Genomic DNA, 14,260 nt, shown 5'->3' with positions numbered 1-14,260 from the left:
GGATGCTAACAAGTAAGGACGTTTTGTGATCAAATAAAATACATTAACAATACCATTGGACTCACAAAGTGTATGCAAACAAACTGAGGTTCTATTGTGTATATAAATACAACAACATAAGACAGAAGATAAATGCTATAATATAATGAGAAAATTATTCCCTTTTATTACATGAAATAGTTTTAACTAAATTAATGAAATAGTACAAAATCAATACTCTAATCAATCAATTTTTGGGACTTTTTGGCTCTGTGTTCAATAATTTATTCCCTGATTTTATAACATAATAAAAAAACAATCTCAACAATATGAACATAACAATAAAACAGATATTGTAAAAAAAATTACATAAAAGATAAAAATATATAAAATATAAAGATAAAATATAGACACGACCCTTGATATCAGTGACATCGATACTTGTATTGACTAACCCGCTCCTACATTCTTAAGGAAGACTGACTGAGGCAGACACAGGATGATGGGGGTTGGGGTGGTTATATGTTATAGAAAAAATATGGAGCCCAAATATGAAGTCTGGCCAAAAATGACACACATAAGTACATAAACAATGGCATTGTTCATGACCCCCATGATCAAAACCCGACACACAAGCAAAAAAAGTACAGGATGTGGGTAAATGAAAACGCTTTCCCAGTGAGCGGCAGTGATAATTTATGAGTCTTCACTCATCAGTGCCTCAGGGAACATTAAAGGGTTCTGCTTCTTCAGGTTTGACTGAGGCCACATGTGGTACCTATAGAATGCAGCCTTGTGGGCGCACATATGTTTTTCATGAGAGACAATGGCAGTATGTCCATCCCTTTTCTGCAGCTCAGCCCTAAGGGCCATCAGATGCCTTTTCCAAGTCCAAAAAGCTGAGACCCAGTACCCAGTTGAGAGAATAGCTCTGGGCCATAGTTGTTGCAACAATTTGCAACTATACATAAAATCTACTTGAAGAGAGCATTCAGACACCAGGAAGTCTGGCTGTTCCGATGCAGTTGTGCCATGCCACATGTGATGCCCAGATGTTTAATAAACAAAAGAGATCCAGTGAGGGAGGAGAATGCTACATTTTTGTTGTTGTGCTTTTCAGAGGAGACACTGAGACTCCCTTTTAGCTTATGCACACTAATCCCATTTTACAAAACCATCCAGAAACAGCCGAGTGAGCCAGCTTTTCGGAAAGACAAACAACCATATTCAAGGAACACTTAGACCAACTTAAAACACTGGTTCGTTTAATTATAGTCTTCCACAATCACAAAAAGACGATAACAAAGCAAAAAAAAACAAAACATTTATGCTGTTTTCTTTGGCTACTAACACACACTTTCACCATCTGTGAGTCATACACAACTAATGCAGCCCTGCGTGAGAATGGGGGCTGCTTTTCATAATGTTACTGACTCAGCAGAAGGTACCTGGCACAAAGTACAGTTGAATGTAGCTTAGCTAACTAATAACTTTTAAAACCCATGTTAACTGTCATATATATATATATAAATGTATATTCCCCTCATAAATGTTATGGCCTTGTTGTCATTGCAAAAACACAAATTGTAAAGTGCAATAAAAACATGTGACTACTAATGCATATTGTCACCAAGCCCAAATGCTAAAGAATGCCATGATGATTATTGCTCACAGTATAGTCTTATAATCCAGATACAGTGAAACTATGCCCCCTAGTGGCTGTAAAGAAGTACACTGGTGTATTTTGAGGAATCTGATAGGACCTAGGCTGCACGACGGTCGTGTGGTTAGTGCACAGACCTCACAGCTAGGAGACGCGTGTTCAATTCCACCCTCGGCCATCTCTGTGTGGAGTTTGCATGTTCTCCCCGTGCATGTGTGGGTTTTCTCCGGGTATTCCGGTTTCTTCCCACATTCCAAAAACATGCTAGGTTAATTAGCGACTCCAAATTGTCCATAGGTATGAATGTGAGTGTGAATGGTTGTTTGTCTATTATAACATTAACATTATAATTCAGGGCTGCACGGTGGACAAGTGGTTAGCACTCTGGCCTCACAGCTAGGAGACCGGAGTTCGATTCCACCCTCGGCCATCTCTGTGTGGAGTTTGCATGTTCTCCCCGTGCATGCGTGGGTTTTCCCATGTATTCCAAAAACATGCTAGGTTAATGGTTGTTTGTCTATATGTGCCCTGTGATTGGCTGGCGACCAGTCCAGAGCGTAACACGCCTCTCGCCCGAAGACAGCTGGGATAGGCTCCAGCACCCCCCGTGACCCTTGTGAGGACAAGCAGTAGAAAATGAATTAATGAATGATAGGACCTAGTTTCCCAAAGTGGGGTACGTGTACCCCCAGAGGTACACCAATTGTCACGAAAAACAATTAGCACCTAACACTCACAATTACGAGTGCACCTGAGTGCCTCACGGCATAAGGACAACAAAGTTAGAAAGCATACAGAGCATGTTGTTCATTGCTCTGTGTGCATTATATGAACAAGTAAGTACTTTTGGTGGTTATTTGTGTATTATTTGTGTTTAATCTTGAAAATTTCATTTTTATTGATGTTCGAATCCCTGCACTGGTCCAAGGAGACGAGTCAAAAACGCTAGTTCTGCAATATATGTCAGGTGAAGTGTCTACACAGAGTAATATAGTAGCTGTTTCACAAGCTACAGTACTTTGTTAAAATATGCCGCTAGACTAAAAAGACAAGAAATTCACTCATCTGTGGACCCCACGTAATCCACTCTAGTGCATGTTCAAGTTTCCAGAACAGTAAACGCATCTGTGTTGTTTGTCGACACTCCCCCAAATAATTTCTGTGTATTTTCCTTATTCTGAAAAAGTCGAATAAAAAAGGTGATCATCTGTCTTCTCCTTCTGTGCTCCACTTTCAGGAGGTGGCCACACCTGCTCTCATGACCCTGAAGAGTGCGTTGACATTATTGCTCTTGATGGCGTCCCGACATGCTGAGATCACTTGATTCTTGGGTTTACCCACTGAGAAGAAGCAGAAATGAAAACAAACATGTGTGTGAGTAATTCCAACAGACGGGTGCTCCTTTTTAGCGGGATATGTCTCTGGTAGTTAACTCGTATGAATTAATCATTGAGACCCACCTCGGAGTCGACCGGCTCGCTGGATAGCCTGGTTGACAGACTTGAGGCAAGTCAGCAAAGCATTGTGGTTATTAGAGCGGATTTTATACTCGTTGACAAGATCTCTGTTTAGATTGTATAGTTCTCTGTAGCGTTTCTTCATAATTGTCCTGAAAGAAATTGAATAACTAAGTGCACCACAATGTAAAAATATATACCTACTTGACAATATTTATATGCTTTTTTACACAGGTTACATTTTTTTAATTACAGTAGCACAGACTACTGAAAGGCAACACAGTACTACTGCAGTATATTGTGTACAACGTGGTCCTATCGGAAACTCACATGTCACCCATCAAACGAGCGTCCTCCGCTTGCACCAGCATGTTCTTGATGTAGTTGGAGTGGTCAGCCATTTCCGCAGTTAATTTTTGATGCACAGCGTGGAACTCATCCACCTAGCAAGTTGTACATGTCAAAATAGGTCACTTGAAGCTAACTTTAGCTAATGTAGGGAAATTGATTTCAAGCCAAACCTCAGTGAGTGTCGTCTGAAGCTCCTCAAAGTATGCTGGGAAATCAGCCTCCACTGATAGTTCCTCTATTGCCAGGAAAGACGCCAATGATTGGATCAGATCTCCTGCCAGGTCAATATCATCTGTTCTCAGAGTAACCTGACAGGATTAATAAGATTAATAAGATTAATAATACGGTATTACAGTTCAGTAAGAGGAAACATCACATGGCTCAGTTTTTTAAACCATCAAATGAAAGATACATAAGCTTTAATCACTATTTGTCATTGTTGATGTCCGTCCTCTTACCTGTCCATTACTGGCCATGCTGAAGGATAACAGTCCACCTCCCCTCAATGAACTAAAAGTAACATCAGGACTATCTACACCCTCTGTAAGCAAGAAGTTTTGGTTCAGCCACATTACAACCTACACACACACACACACACACAAAATAAAACATGCCCAAATTAGTTGAGACAACACTATTGCTTCAATGCACTTTAAAAGACATCATGTGTACCCGCTGTGGCCGCTCGTTGATGGTGAAAGTCACACTTCCACTGGGAGGAGCATCAGAGGGGTCCACCATGATGTCATACATGGAGAAACGTGGTAGCTGTCGAGTGATTTCAAACACGTGGAACTGGGTGCTGCGGGTTACGACATGGAACACAATATAGTTGTCATTTTATCATGCATAAAATACAGTGAAGAAAATAAGTATTTGAACACCCTGCTATTTTGCTATTTCTCCCACTTAGAAATCATGGAGGGGTCTGAAATTTTCATCGTAGGTGCATGTCCACTGTGAGAGAGATAAACTAAAAAGAAAAATCCAGAAATCACAATGCATGATTTTTTAACAATTTATTTGTGTGATACAGCTGCAAATAAGTATTTGAACACCTGTGTATCATCTAGAATTCTGACCCTGAAAGACCTGTTAGTCTGCCCATTAGAAGTCCACCTGCACTCCATGTATCATCCTGAATCAGATGCACCTGTTTGAGGTCGTTAGCTGCATAAAGACACCTGTCCACCCCATACAATCAGTAAGACTTTAACTTGTAACATGGCGAAGACCAAAGAGCTGTCCAAAGACACCAGAGACAAAATTGTACACCTCCACAAGGCTGGAAAGGGCTACGGAGCAATTACCAAGCAGCTTGGTGAAAAAAGGTCCACTGTTGGAGCTATCATTAGAAAATGGAAGAAGCTAAACATGACGGTCAATCTCAATCGGAGTGGAGCCCCATGCAAGATATCACCTCGTGGGGTCTCAATGATTCTAAGAAAGGTGAGGAATCAGCCCAGAACTACACGACAGGACTTGGTCAATGACCTGAAAAGAGCTGGGACCACCGTTTCCAAGGTTACTGTAGGTAATACACTAAGACGTCATGATGTGAAATCATGCATGGCACGAAAGGTTCCCCTGCTTAAACCAGCACATGTCAAGGCCCGTCTTAAGTTTGCATATGACCATTTGGATGATACAGAGGAGTCATGGGAGAAAGTTTTATGGTCAGATGAGACCAAAATAGAACTTTTTGGTCATAATTCCAATAAGCGTGTTTGGAGGAAGAAGAATGAAGAGTACAATCCGAAGAACACCATCCCTACTGTGAAGCATGGGGGTGGTAGCATCATGCTTTGGGGGTGTTTTTCTGCACATGGGACAGGACGAGTGCACTGCATTAAAGAGAGGATGACTGGGGCCGTGTATTGTGAGATTTTGGGGAACAACCTCCTTCCCTCTGTCAGAGCATTGAAGATGGGTCGTGGCTGGGTCTTCCAACACGACAACGACCCGAAGCACACAGCCAGGAAAACCAAGGAGTGGCTCCGTAAGAAGCATATCAAGGTTCTAGCATGGCCCAGCCAGTCTCCAGACCTGAACCCAATCGAAAATCTTTGGAGGGAGCTCAAACTCCGTGTTTCTCAGCGACAGCCCAGAAACCTGACTGATCTAGAGAAGATCTGTGTGGAGGAGTGGGCCAAGATCCCTCCTGCAGTGTGTGCAAACCTGGTGAAAAACTACAGGAAACGTTTGACCTCTGTAATAGCAAACAAAGGCTACTGTACCAAATATTAACATTCATTTTCTCAGGTGTTCAAATACTTATTTGCAGCTGTATCACACAAATAAATTGTTAAAAAATCATGCATTGTGATTTCTGGATTTTTCTTTTTAGTTTATCTCTCTCACAGTGGACATGCACCTACGATGAAAATTTCAGACCCCTCCATGATTTCTAAGTGGGAGAAATAGCAAAATAGCAGGGTGTTCAAATACTTATTTTCTTCACTGTATATATATTATACATCACTATTATAGTATAGTGTTTATTTACACACATACCTATCCCCTGTATAATATTCACTAGCTAACAAAATTGGATGTTAATATGTGTGTATGTATGTGTAATAAGACTGCATGCTACCTAGTTTTCCCACCAACAAAGGCCTTGATATGCAGATCTACTGGTATATCTTTCGGAGGGATGATCGGGATTCGAACACAACTTGACAGGTTCTGGACGCTAGGATGAACAACATGACTTTCGCCCTCAAAAATGCCCTCTGCAAATATGAGCACCGCTCGGATTATGGTTTCTGGAGTGAAGGATTCAGAGACATAATATCAGTGAGTTTAGTCATACACAAACACACACAGTATTAGTTGTACAATGAACAATAAATGGTCCTACGATACCATTTGGAGTTGCGATGCTGAGCTCCACATGGCCTTTCTGGACTTCAGTTGCGGCTCTCACTGAGAGTGCAGCTTGGATCTGAGTATTGGCGGGAATCCCTTCTGTGCCGTCTGACTCACCCTGAAACAACAAGATGGATTGTGTGAAAATTATTATGGAAATGACAAATCAGTTAAAATATGTTTTCCTTATATATTTTGAGATAAATTGTATGAATCTACTGTACGAGAGGTGTGTTAATTCATCAAAATAAACCATGAAGGGTCCAAAATATGTAAGATATTCATGATGGGTACAGTAATGACTCGTTGATCACGTTTAACTGGTTCCGGACACGACCGTTTTCAGTGAATTTCTGGAAAAATGGTATTCCTTTTTTCATAAATTTGAATATTTTAGCAGTTAGAAAACATGTTTATGACCTTCTAAATATGACTTTTAACATTATCAGAGCCCTCTGGACATAAAATAACATCCATATAATTACCTTTACACTCGCATTACACAATATAGTGGATATAATCACAGAAAATAAGCCATAAATACAACTTTTGCTTGTGTGTTGCAATAAATGAGCTACAGTATGCCTTTATTGACTATCTTATTGACTAATAAAGGCATACACAAGGGGAAATTCCAGATGTGTGGTCAGGAAGTGACGTTAGCTGAATTACGGTCGCAATGTTGTGAGATAATTCAAACCTTCAAGAAAAGTTATTCCTGTTATTACTGTTATTGCTTATGTTTCACCTACTGACTGACCGAGTGGAGAATGGAAATATCACAATTTTAATTCATCTTCTTGTGTTTGTATTTTAGTTAATTTAGCTTTTTTATATTTGAAAATGTTTCATTTCAGCAAAAAAAAATGCTTAAATATACAGATACTTTTGTTACTGATTATTCAAACACAAAACAGTATAATTATTTGATTGATATATTTTTAAATAGTGATAGACTATGTACTTTAGTATTCTCTTCATAGTTGCGGAGCTCCAGCAGCAGGTTCTGTCTGCGATGACTGAGCTCTCGAATGAGATCCTGTTCAGCGCTGGAGTCCATGAGATTCCCTTTCAGCTCTTTTGCAGCAGGCAGGTAACCACGAACTACAAAAATCCGTATATATGCCACAGCAGCATTAATGACACACTCCAAATACTCAAATTGTACACTTGTATCGTCCTCAGTGTTACTCATATCATCTGAGTACAGTACTGTGACAAACAAAGCACACCTTCTCCTTCGACAGAGGCGGCGATAAGTTGTTTCTGTCCATCCAACCTGTAGTCTCCTTCCACTACTCCAGCCATAGAAGAGGAGAAGTGGTCTCTGAAAATGACTTCGCCTGTGCGGTCGCTTCGTGCATCAATCTGGGTTAAACAGGAAAGGGTTAGCAATAAGTAACAGACGAAGAGGTATGTGCTGCCTATACTGACCTTTCCGTTGGACCAGCCAGCGATGAGCTCCACGACTCCATCAGCATCCAAGTCAAAGGCGTGGATGCTCATAGCGTGATTTTTAGACTACATAGGGAAAGATAAAATATTGCTATAGAAATGGCCTCTTATTGTTAAAAATATTATTAATGACATGATCCTTTAACATTTTAGATGACATAGTAAAATACCTTGATCCTCCAGTAGCGAGCACTGCCATCGTACACTCCTACAGTGCCATTAGCCAAGGCGTAACCAAACCTGCGACTGTGCATGTGACACAGTGACGTTACTGTCTATTTGGAGACAAATAACCAGGAAATCAAATTTATACCAGTCTGACAATGTATTGAAATAACTAAGCATTATCAGCTTTGTAGTGGTCTCAATTTTGTATTCATCCATTATTGAGTTGCACTTATTTATTGTAGGCTGGTCACGTGTATGCAACGCAGCAATGCATTATAGAGTGAACTTACCTCATTTTCAGTCATCTCACACACAAGTTCATCCTCTTTGAAAACCCTGATGTCAAAATCTTCAGATCCAACCAGGAGCTAAAAAAAAAAACACACCTTTGTAGTACCTTTCAGTAATATGAAATAACCATTCACATACTGTGAATAGCTGCAGCACCATGAGTGTCTTATTTGTTATTAGAAACTTGCATAACTTATAGGGGGCGGCACGGTGGATGAGTGGGTAGCGCACAGCCTCACCTCACAGCTAGGAGACCAGGGTTCAATTCCACCCTCGGCCATCTCTGTGTGGGTTTTCTCCGGGTACTACGGGTTTCCTCCCACATTCCAAAAACATGCTAGCCACTCCAAATTGTCCATAGGTATGAATGTGAGTGTGAATGGTTGTTTGTCTATATGTGCCCTGTGATTGGCTGGCGACCAATCCAGGGTGTACCCCGCCTCTCGCCCGAAGACAGCTGGGATAGGCTCCAGCACCCCCGCGACCCTTGTGAGGATAAGCGGTAGAAAATGAATGAATGAATGAATGAATGAAACTTATAGGGGGCGGCACGGCGGATGAGTGGTTAGCGCGCAGCCTCACCTCACAGCTAGGAGACCAGGGTTCAATTCCACCCTCGGCCATCTCTGTGGGTTTTCTCTGGGTACTACGGGTTTCCTCCCACATTCCAAAAACATGCTAGGTTAATTAGCGACTCCAAATTGTCCATAGGTATGAATGTGAGTGTGAATGGTTGTTTGTCTATATGTGCCCTGTGATTGGCTGGCGACCAATCCAGGGTGTACCCCGCCTCTCGCCCGAAGACAGCTGGGATAGGCTCCAGCACCCCCGCGACCCTCGTGAGGAAAAAGCGGTAGAAAATTATGCTTTTCCACTTTTCTGACCTATACATATTGTTACAATGTTGTATTCTCGTATTAAACGATGCCAAAGCGTCACATAATAAGGATTTCGCATTTGGAAGTGAGCCCTGAAAGAAGTTTTGGGTTTTACCGAGTTCGAGTCAATGCAACCCAGACTTCCTTATATGGGCTGTAAGTAACAATTTATCAGTGTCCAAACTTTTGTAGAAGTAACGGGACAAATGAGCTCGGCAGCTGTCCGGAAGTCCTCGGGAGCGCTTGAGAGTGTGACCAGTAACTTAAACAGACCGTTTGGGCAGGAAGTAAGAAATCCATGGAAACACTGCAGCATCTGGAAGATCTAGAAAGCTTTCTGTGTGGGTTATTGTGTGAAGCTGTTCTATAGGAGTTCACAAAAATGAAAATGAGCATAATAGGTCCCTTTTAATGATACTAATGCTTTTTCCCCCTGCGCTTTTAAAATTGTATGTATACATTTCTTGCAAAAGTACCACTTTATTCTTATAATATTGGGAATTTAATGTTTTTATGTTTCCTTCTAAATGATCCACAGGTATGAATGTGAGCGTGAATGGTTGTTTGTCTATATGTGCTCTGATTGGCTGGAGACCAGTCCAGGGTGTACCCCGCCTCTCGCCCGAAGACAGCTGGGATAGGCTCCAGCACCCCCCGCGACCCTCGTGAGGATAAGTGGTAGAAAATGAATGATTGAATGAATGAAACTTATACGGGCTTACCTCATTTTTGCCATCTCCAGTAAAGTCACAAAGCACAAGGGATCTCACATTATCTCCAGTTACCTTAGAAAAAAATGTTTTTCAAAATCGACAAATGTAGACATAATTAACTGTTTAACGTTGCCAGTGTAAAATATAAAGAGGGCTTTTAACATTTGTTATTTCTTAGTTCTTACAGTCCAGAAGTGGTCATTGCCATGAGAGTCAAAGCCTTGTATGGCACAGTTGCCGCCAATGATGGAAAGAGGATTCGGTATGTCCCCTAGCTTCCCTAGCACTATAGCGTTGGCCCCATCGGACACCTACACAAACACACACCGAAATAAAGTGAGAGAGCAATTAGAGGAATGAATTACCTGTGCAAAATGACAACACGTACCTCTTTGTAGAATATGTCTACGTTGTCATGGACATCATAGGCCAGCAGGTTGGTCTGAGATCCCACCAGCAGTGTGTCACCAGTGGTGTCTAGTCCCAGTGTGCCTGCAGTCAGACATGTGACTGCCTGGTTGATGTTGAGCAGAGAGACGTCTGAATCCTGTGTGCTTTGGCTCAGACGGTGAGACGCAGGTCTTTGAGCACGAGTGTGAGGGTTGTGGATAAAAACCTTAAATAAGAAAATTCAAAAGTAAGCTTTGGGAACTACAAGATAACGTTTCATATAAAAAATGTTTAATGTTCACCTTTCCAGCTTGTGTGGCTGCAGTGAGGCATGGGTGGACGCCATCAAATTTTCCTATAGTCACCATGCGAGGGTTTATTTTATGGCTCAGTTTGAGAGTAAAAATGGGCACCAACATGATTCATATGCTCCTGAAAAGGGAAAAAAAGAGCTTTGATTATAAATCAAACAAATCAGTACTTAAGTGGACCAGCAGTTTGTAGCCATGCATGTTAGCAGTTCACAATGCGTGATTTTGTGGCACTAATGTCATTACCAGATTTGCACTAGCGTTCTGTTGCCTAGCAACAAAAAAGTGTCACGCCATAATCTCCTGTAGTTTGGTCAACGGTCCTATTTATATAGCAATAAGAATGCTATGCATACGGTTTCGCGATTGTACTATGGTACGCCATCAATACCAAGTAGAGTAACAACTAATAGAAGCTAATAACAATTCGCCTTCAGTGGCTTAAGAGGCTAGCATAGCAGAGCTAACGTGAACGACACTAAATCAATAAACTACAAGATAGCAGAGAAAGGAAACAAAGCGTGTACGTACAAGTCCTCTGGCGATATCCCGAACTCAAAATAACAAAACAATCTTTTTTTTTTAATTAAAACGAGATTCAGTACTAAGACAACAGCGGAAGAAAAACGATTAGGAGCTTTGCTATTCACTACCATTTCCTATATAAGTTTTTCAAAATAAAAGTTTTTTAAAAGACCGCGCGTCTTAGGAGATCAATGAAGCAAGTGAATACAAAATGGTGTTTTTTGGTAGAAGTGACGTTTGAGTGCAAAAGCAGTATGGCTCATGAAACACAGCTTTTTGCCGTGCTTATTTATTGAAATTGGCATATATAGCTATTCCATTATTAATATCTGGTCAAACAATAAACCTTTTTACCTTGTAATTAACCTGGAGATATACTCTTTGGTTTGATGCATGTCAAGTGGTGGATGTGGAGTGTGCCCATCTGCCATACAAGGTGACTTGATAAGCAAATGGGCTCTAAACACAAATAAATGGCGCCCTGAGCAATTGACCTTATGGCCGAAAGCTAGAACCATCACTGACGAGGGGTGTCCAAAGTACATAAGGGGATCATTTACCACCCACTGCCCTTTTTTTGGCTCTCAGCATATTTTGAAATTTTAAAATTATTAGTAAGTTGGTTTGTCTCATGAGATTTCTCATTGAAAACAATTCTTTATAAATACCTTACACACAAATCATGGATGTCTCAAGAAAATATAAAAAAATTGAGAGGCAAAAGTCTGAAAATATTTACATTTTAATATAAAAAAACATGAATACCAAAATAGTTGTCAATTCATTGGATAATCTAACAATCATTGATGAATTGTTGCAGCTCCAATGCAAAACTCGTCTACGGTCGTCCTTGGTGCTGCTTTTAAGGACCCAGAGGAAATCGGAAAGTCTTGTTCCCTGTGCGGCAGCGCAGTTCTGCACAGTCCAGCCACAGATGATACGGCCCCTCTTCATGATTATCAACCACATTCTGAGCAATGAAAGAAGAGTCAGTGATCATCGCCGTAACACACAGGTACATACTAGGTAGTGGAACAGCACCTGAAGCTCCTGAAGGCACTGCCTCAATTGCGAAGTGAAGTCTCCAACACACCAGGCCAGGCTAACATGGAAAGATGGATCCTACAAGACACAGCGGTAGCGATATGAGGATGTGCAAGATAAAACGTAGAGATAGTTAAATATATTGTCGTTGTACTCATCGATAACCTGATAAAAAGTATCCAGGTGAAACTCTGTCATTGCTTTATCAATGACTTGGACTACATCCAGCAACTGTTTATGCCCATTTAGTACTTCCATCCCAAGGAAAGTCCTGTAGAGAAAAAGTCAGATACTCGGTAAATGAGTATCTTGAGTTTAAGGAGAAAATTATAGTTTTATACAAAGAGGATTCAGACTTTACCTTGTCTTCTCTGCATTACAATAAACCTTAAGTCTACCCGCTGAGCACACAAATCTGCAAACACACATTTGAGCTCTTTTTACAACTCAAAAATTGTGCACTCAACAAAAGTATAAACATAACACTTATTTTTGCTCCCATTTTTCATGAGCTGAACTAAAAAAAAAAATGGATACTACCGACCCACCACCACAAGATGCAAACCTTTTGCAGCGTGCCAGGCCGGCTTTGAGGTTCTGTGTGAAGGGCTGGATCCAATGGTGTCTCAGCACCACCGTCTGAGAGAGGCTAAGATGGAGCTCCTCCTGCTGGGTCAAAACCACACCAAAGGTAGCCGCTGTCGACAGAAGCGCTTCCATCATCTCTTCAAACTTCTCTTCAGGTTGGTCTTAAAAAACGAGAAGACAGGCATTTCTAAATTGTGATAATATTAATAATTCATTACAGGTGCAGCCTATGTCACTCCTGGGTATATATCAAATTTTGCAAAGACTAAAAACTTATGTCAGCTGTACAGTACACCACGTCCAACTTCCTATGGCTAATATTTACATTTAATTTTTTTCAGTTCAATTTAGATTTTGTGGATGGGTTCTATAATTGATAGGATTTCTAAAAATATATATTTTGTTCGCAGGACTGAATCCTTAATTAAATCCTGCTGTGTTTAAAAACAGCCAGCTAATGTTGTGTTTTACATTGTCATTAAAAAAAATGTAGCAATACGGGTTATAGGTAATGTCACTCAGCTTGATTGTGTACCGGTCTTACATGGAAAATAAACATAGGTGGCCCAGTTTCCTCTCTCGTGTTTAAAAGAGCGAACACGGCCCTCGTGCAGAGAGCTGTCTTCAGTCTGTGGTTCCACGTCGTCCGGAAACATGGCGAGCAAACAACCAGGGATAGGCAGCCTGTTAAAAAAACACACAACAAAGTTGAACATTTGTATTTTGATGTACAATTCTGAAGAGCTTAGCCATGCTCAGAGAGATAAACAAAAGGGAGCGTATCTTAACCACATGCCAGCAACTTACTTAGTTGCAACAATGACTTAAATTAAGTGTTATTTTTTTTCCACTGAAGACTGTATAATGAAAAGTCAACTGATTCAGGGACATTTTGATAGTTTTGAAATAGAGTTTAAAGTTGATATTAATTTAAAAGACACCATACAGATTTGGCGCCACTGATTTAGCCGGGCAAACTTCCATTTTCTTTTTAGCATTTGCAGTTTGACTTTGCAGTGTCTTGACATTTATGTGATTGGGACATTTTTAATTCGCAGTATTTTCAAGTTGCATTTGTTTTAGGTAGTTTGTATGCTTTTTGTGTAGGTATTTCTGTATTTTGCTGCACCTTTATTCCTTTCGGCTACCGTACAAATGGTCCTCAAGGTACACTTTGGACGCTCCCATTAGTCTAAACAGCGGATGCTACTATAGTAGGACGAACAACATACCTCCTTGTAGGATACACTTGGTCACTTTTATGCTTCTTCGTCTTTGGACAATCATCGTCATCAGTGTCCTGTCGAGTACGCCTTTTAGAATAATCAGTCACGTCTGTATGTTCACCACCAGCTTCCGATTCATCCTCCGAACTGCTACTGTAGCCGACCAACATTATTCAGTAACTCGTAAACACATCGTAAAGAAACGTGCGCGTTAAATGAGTGACTCTTCCTGTTTGTTCACGTTCATTTAAAAGGGTAGACGACAAACGCTTGCCGAACTCAACTATTTCCTATTAAGGACCCACACTTCCGGTGTAAACAACCTGTTGTTCATGTAAATTGTGTCCGTT

The 14,260-nt window shown here is 40.7% G+C and overlaps 2 protein-coding genes and 1 long non-coding RNA gene across 5 annotated transcripts in view; 1 reads left to right on the top strand and 2 right to left on the bottom strand.

The window, feature by feature from the left end:
• The window catches only part of LOC131130904 (uncharacterized), a 13,307-nt gene extending 522 nt beyond the window's left edge, over positions 1-12,785 (top strand). The window contains exons 2-4 of one of the 2 annotated variants that reach the window (XR_009130117.1): positions 2,880-3,016; positions 7,305-7,414; positions 7,569-12,785. This is a non-coding gene — a long non-coding RNA (uncharacterized LOC131130904). Of the gene's footprint in view, positions 1-2,879; positions 3,017-6,081; positions 7,157-7,304; positions 7,415-7,568 lie in introns of those variants that run through there. The other variant, XR_009130118.1, reaches the window with a different exon arrangement.
• On the bottom strand, positions 1,227-11,181 carry bbs2 (Bardet-Biedl syndrome 2). Of its 2 annotated transcripts, none has more exons than XM_058075005.1 (18): positions 11,059-11,181; positions 10,519-10,648; positions 10,215-10,442; positions 10,012-10,137; positions 9,836-9,898; positions 8,235-8,312; positions 7,947-8,051; positions 7,756-7,842; positions 7,554-7,689; positions 7,286-7,425; positions 6,319-6,439; positions 6,047-6,218; positions 4,123-4,252; positions 3,909-4,028; positions 3,621-3,758; positions 3,430-3,542; positions 3,103-3,251; positions 1,227-2,982 (listed from the first exon to the last, which is right to left on the bottom strand). In XM_058075005.1, exons 2-18 carry the CDS (start codon positions 10,633-10,635, stop codon positions 2,876-2,878), a joined length of 2,130 nt encoding a protein of 709 aa, XP_057930988.1. In that variant the 5' UTR covers positions 10,636-10,648; positions 11,059-11,181; the 3' UTR covers positions 1,227-2,875. The 2 variants fall into 2 exon arrangements, with proteins under 2 accessions (XP_057930988.1, XP_057930989.1); XM_058075006.1 differs by having other exon boundaries at positions 3,103-3,142.
• On the bottom strand, positions 11,803-14,260 carry usb1 (U6 snRNA biogenesis 1). The gene is made up of 7 exons (XM_058075017.1): positions 13,917-14,260; positions 13,229-13,368; positions 12,662-12,845; positions 12,458-12,511; positions 12,262-12,367; positions 12,094-12,174; positions 11,803-12,022 (listed from the first exon to the last, which is right to left on the bottom strand). The coding sequence occupies exons 1-7, from the start codon at positions 14,078-14,080 to the stop codon at positions 11,915-11,917; spliced, it is 837 nt and encodes a 278-aa protein (XP_057931000.1). The 5' UTR covers positions 14,081-14,260; the 3' UTR covers positions 11,803-11,914.

Source organism: Doryrhamphus excisus, chromosome 6 (assembly GCF_030265055.1).
Source record: "Doryrhamphus excisus isolate RoL2022-K1 chromosome 6, RoL_Dexc_1.0, whole genome shotgun sequence".
Classification (NCBI taxonomy): Eukaryota; Metazoa; Chordata; class Actinopteri; order Syngnathiformes; family Syngnathidae; genus Doryrhamphus; species Doryrhamphus excisus.
Note: the sequence above shows the minus strand (reverse complement) of the source record. Positions and strands in the feature narration are given on the sequence as shown.

Bases quoted from the DNA above. Each gene is read 5' to 3' on its own strand.
- bbs2 (XM_058075005.1), bottom strand. From the start codon at position 10,635: ATGTTGGTGCCCATTTTTACTCTCAAACTGAGCCATAAAATAAACCCT. The intron at 10,443-10,518 runs GTGAACATTAAA...TTCTTATTTAAG, and splicing joins CAGCCACACAAGCTGGAAAG to GTTTTTATCCACAACCCTCA. The intron at 7,690-7,755 runs GTCAGTATAGGC...TGTTTAACCCAG, and splicing joins CTGGCTGGTCCAACGGAAAG to ATTGATGCACGAAGCGACCG.
- usb1 (XM_058075017.1), bottom strand. From the start codon at position 14,080: ATGTTGGTCGGCTACAGTAGCAGTTCGGAGGATGAATCGGAAGCTGGT. The intron at 12,512-12,661 runs GTTTGCATCTTG...GTGTGTTTGCAG, and splicing joins GGCCTGGCACGCTGCAAAAG to ATTTGTGTGCTCAGCGGGTA. The intron at 12,368-12,457 runs GTAAAGTCTGAA...TTTTCTCTACAG, and splicing joins TGTAATGCAGAGAAGACAAG to GACTTTCCTTGGGATGGAAG.